Source organism: Macrobrachium nipponense, chromosome 2, assembly GCF_015104395.2.
Source record: "Macrobrachium nipponense isolate FS-2020 chromosome 2, ASM1510439v2, whole genome shotgun sequence".
In the NCBI taxonomy this organism is placed as follows: Eukaryota; Metazoa; Arthropoda; class Malacostraca; order Decapoda; family Palaemonidae; genus Macrobrachium; species Macrobrachium nipponense.
Genome location: NC_087201.1, coordinates 58,565,902 through 58,571,300, shown reverse-complemented (window position 1 = coordinate 58,571,300; position 5,399 = coordinate 58,565,902). Strand labels below are relative to the sequence as shown.

General features: G+C 33.0%; 1 protein-coding gene across 1 annotated transcript in view; it reads left to right on the top strand.

Annotated features, from left to right (window-relative positions):
* LOC135221429 (cilia- and flagella-associated protein 58-like) overlaps nt 1–5,399 on the top strand; it is a 65,951-nt gene that overhangs the window by 29,428 nt on the left and 31,124 nt on the right. Inside the window, 1 exon segment of the mRNA XM_064259201.1 lies at nt 4,326–4,493. Within this exon segment, the coding sequence (XP_064115271.1) occupies nt 4,326–4,493 (168 nt within the window).

Sequence of the window (5,399 nt, the reverse complement as noted above, 5' to 3'; positions counted from 1 at the left end):
CTCTCTCTTGTTAAGCCCAGTTCAAATTGAAAAGAATTCGTTTACATGGAATTTTAGGAGCCTACTCTTTTCCTCTCTCTATTCCTTTTTGCAGTTTACATCGTGAATTATAAATACTACCCATATGCACAATTCACACACACAATTTTATATATATATATATATATATATATATAATATATATATATATATATATATATGAAATTGTGTGTATGAATTGTGTATGCATAGGTAGTATATATATATATATATATTATATATATATATATATATATATATATATATATATAGAGAGAGAGAGAGAGAGAGAGAGAGAGAGAGGGGTGTGTGAGTGTACTTGTGTCGCTCGTGTTTGTGTGTACGTGTGGAGAGCGAACTTGATAAAATATAAATGAGATATCACGTCAGAAGAAAATGAATGGAAAATGGACTAGGTTTGAAGACACTGACGAGAAAGCGGCACGCAGTTCGTAGTTCTGAGAAGTATACAAACTCGGGGAGAGTCAATGCCGAGTGTTCCGTGTACATAGGATGGCAAAGAGTGAAAAGTGGATCGAGTTGGGATGGTGGAATTGAGATGGTTAGTGAACAAAATTCTAGCGACTGTCTGAAGCGGAGTTTTGTCTAATACACATACACAAACAGGGTTACTCTAATGTTCCGCTAGTACTACGATGTGTCCTTTATAATTATGATCGATAAACTGACTTAAAATTTGGAAATGCGTTTCGTTTGATTGAATTCTTGCTAATAGAAAGAAAAACAAAAATTAAAGTTTTTTATCGTTTATTAGAGAAAATATAAAATATTTTACAATTTTAATAGTATTACATGCAGAATTCAAAAATTAACTTTAGGTGAAAAGTGGCAGGACAGGATTACTGAAAAGAAATGACACGACTTTGTCTTGGTATGGTCAGCACATTTAATTTCAACAGCGAGGTCATCTTATTCTATATTCGTGAAAATATGTCTACGGTCAAAATGCTTTCCAATTCAGAGTCCATCTAACTATCAACTGAAATATGCATATTGTAGAAGTAGTCTAGACATTAGTGGTACGCCACACCATAGGTGGTCTCCTCTACCTCTACTATCTGGTCTTTCCGGATGAGGCTGTGAGCCCTATACCTATTTATGACGCCCTGCCTTTGTTGGTAGCTACCCATTCACAGTTGAAGTGGCTGGTCCAGGTTAAAACAGCTTATTTCCATATATATATATATATATATATATATTTATATATATATATATATATATGTGTGTGTGTGTGTGTGTGTGTGTGTGTGTGTGTATGTGTGTGTGTGTGTGTGAACTAATAGTAGGTGGATAGCTGGTGGAATAGGGTTTGTGTTAGGGCTATACTATTACGGAGGTGTTTATTATATTTATATATATAGTATGTATAGATATATATATATATATATTATAATAATATCTATATATTATATATATAATATATAATTATATATATATATATATATAATATATTTTCAGTGCCTTTGCATTGCATTATGTATACAATAAAATTTGATTATAAATGTAATAATCGTGTACAAAAATTTAATTGTATTAGTTAATATACTTGTATATGTATATGTAATCTCAAAACAGACTATATCATTTACTCTCCACCTACTTTTGGTTCGCCCTATATATATATATATATATATATATATATATATATATATATATATATATATATTTATATATATCAATGATAGCAGAAAAAGAAACACCTGGTTTGAACACTCACGTTACACCACACGCAAATAAATGTACATTGGAGAATGAGCGAGAGGACATATATAGTTATAGCGTGAATGTTCGTAGATTGGTAGTTATGACCGTTAATTCAAGGTCTCTCACTGTATGCACTGGACGCATATTACTTTCTCTTTATTTGTACTCTTCCCTTAATAGTTTTTTAAGTTTTAGTCGTCTTATGCTTTCTGATTCTCCTCTAGCCTTGACTGCTTCTCAGCTTGACTCTTAAATAATTTACGCGCAAATAAAGATATTAGCGACAGAAGGCCCCAAACAAAGTGGGAGCCCATGGCTATGCCGTCTATTCCTGCCATAAACTTAACCCTTTTAAAATAAAATGAGTATCAGTGACCGAGAGTATATTTAAGAAACATACTACAATTCTCAATAAAAGTTAGCAATAAAAATACGCAAAGTATGTAGAGCATGGCGTTATAGCGCTTTATTATCGGGGTCAGCTGCTTCTCCAATGAACACACACATTATATATATATATATATATATATATATATATATATATATATATATATATATATATATATATATAATATATATATATATATACACACACACACATATATATAAATATATATATATATATATATATACATATATATATATATATATATATATATATATATATATATATATAATGGAAAGCAGTTAAAATGAAATGCTTATTCAAGCGGGCCTATAGACTTTAGACCAAGCAAGAACCGGTTAAGGCTGATACTTGACGTGATGTCGACCATCCCCAATACATCCATTTACACTCCTTGTCAGCTGTTTGTTTCAATATTAGGTCAGTAGCGAACGAGGAAGAAAAATATAGTTAAGAAATACAGTCTGTTTTAGCCAGCGCAATCGAGATGTGACCCTGAGCAACGCCGTCCTCCCCTTGATTGTCTGCCTCAGGGTTCTATATTGGTCTGTCTGACACTGACCACGCATCGTCCTACCTTCCCCATCCAGAGCAGGACAAAACAATGCTGATCTGTCTGTCTCATATCAATATATATATATATATATATATATATATATATATATATATATTATATATATATATATATATATATGTGTGTGTGTGTGTGTGTGTGTGTGTGTGTGTGTGTAGATGTATAAGTATATATACTAAAACTCTAATGGTTCCCGCTCACGTTACCGTTAATTTGCGAATGTTTGTGTGGAAGACAGAGGTTTTATATCTAAAGGTCAACCTCTTGTTCGTATGCTGCTTCATTATAGATTTGCCACGTGTCTTCTAAAACGCACGATGTAAAAAGTAAAAAGTCACGTTCTTTTGATAATTATAACTATGGTGGGGAACTATAAATTAGCTTATCAATGTAAAGAGATACATATATAGGTCACATATACAAGATGCACCAAAAGAAATCTTTGAAGGTATTTAGTTTTCATGTCATACTCCTTGATATGTTAAAATATGATAAGAATTTTAATTTACCTGAAGAGTGAGATGGCGCGGAGTGAATATATATATATATATATATATATATATATATATATATATATATATATATATATATATATATATATATATAAACCCTAAGGTAAACGAAGAACGTATAAGATTTACCACGCAACAGGTCAGTAATCACGATTCTCTGAAATTAACAATTTATGTCCAACAAGCCCTTTATACACAAGAAAATACAGTTATTCGGAAGAAATCACTTTTATTAATAAGAATTTTATTAGTAAACTCTAAAGTAAAGTAGAAATGTAACTAAAACAGGTCACGGAAGTGATTCATTCCGGATGGGCGCTCGCAGTGCTCAAGTGCAGCCAGAATGATGTTTATAGTCTCCTGAACAATCCCAGGTTGACGACCTGCCTCCCTGTCCTCCGTTCTCTTCCGAAACAAATTCCTTTCCTGCTCATGACTTCATTGGCATCTGCGAGAGTGACTGCATTTGGATTTCGTGTGATTGGAACCTGTCATTCAAGTCATAGCACTGGGTTGCGGAACAGAAAATTGAAATACGCACCTGCTGATGTCAAAATATTACTGCAATCAACTTACACTTAGAGAGAGAGAGAGAGAGAGAGAGAGAGAGAGAGGAGATGGAGAGAGATAGAGAGAGAGAGAGAGAGAGAGAGAGAGAGAGAGAGAGAGAATTTCTAGATATTAATGTATTCAACTTAAGCTTAGTGTATTCACAGATTTGTTTAAGGATAGATAGTTAGTGAAACGATCATTTCGTTTGAAGTGCCGGCTTTTATTGCTAATGGATTTCTTTATTTCTTTTTTATACTGTTTTTTCGCCTAATTTCCTAGCTTTTCATTTGTATTAGAGGTACTCATTATTTTCCATTATATATATATATATAATATATATAGTATATATATATATATATATATATACTATATATATATCTATATTATATATATACGCATATCTAATACTATGATTATATGCTACCTTATTTGTGCGTCTAGAATAAGATGTTGTTTTGAGAAAATATTTGTTTAGCTAATGATAAAATGTCTGTCCATATTATACAATAGTATTTCCAAACGTCTTCACGTTTTCCAGGATAACGATCGAGGAGCTGGAAGAGCAACTGAAGGCGGCCAAGGCGGAAACAGCGGCAGTCCGTCAGGAGGTGTCAGCCCTCACCCAGCAACTGGCAACTTCGGTGCCCCGCGCCGAAGCCTTATTAGCCAGGAGGGAACTGGAAAGGCGCATTGATCAGCTCACCAGGCGAGGATCAGAATCACGTTGTTCTCCAGCTTTTCTCTTGAGACATTTTGACATTGTTTGATAAATATGGATACGAGTGGCTATGTTTCCTATAGACTGAAAGAGAGAGGGATTACGTATAATGTTTCGTACGAAAGTAACGGAATATCTTGGAAGATATGACTCTAAATGTTACATAAGAAGAATTCTTGTCAGATTCCAGACTTACTTTAGAATACTCGGGAGTTCAAAGCGGCATCTCAGAATATTGATTGCAAAAATAGCTTTCTCCGTTCTCTTTTCTTGCTATACATATGCATTTGCAAGCTTTTTTATAGCCTAGAATTTAAGTCTGTTTTTTATTTTTCCGAAATAGGGATAATGTGTGACTAAAAGAGAGTACCGTAGACGGTAGTATAACCCTTTAATATAAATGAGAGTAACAGAAAATCAGTTCGGACTTTGCTTTATCTAGTAAGTATGTAAAAGAACTTAACAGGGGCAATTTTCAATCTCTTAATACAAATTAAATAATTTAACCAGCGAAGAGAAGCTACTTTTGAAATGTTTAAGTTGTATTTAATGAATCAAAACCAGAATATAAATGGAATTCAGGATTAACTTCTTGGAGATGCAGTCGATATCAAAATAAGAGCCAGACATGACCTCAAAATTAACGTCATAATAGCAGCAAGATCGATTAAGCTAACATTATCAGCGTGCAGTAATGAAAATCATTACCAAACATGATAGCATGTGAAAACTAATTAGCGAACGTGATTTGGTATAGAAATGATGCCAAATAGAATCTAGCATGGTATATCTAAACTATTTATCATAAGATGATTGAACTACCCGTATACACCCAATCTTTACTATAATCTTACCTTTAAGGAATTTTTGAATCTCCACCATCGCTTTTGCAAT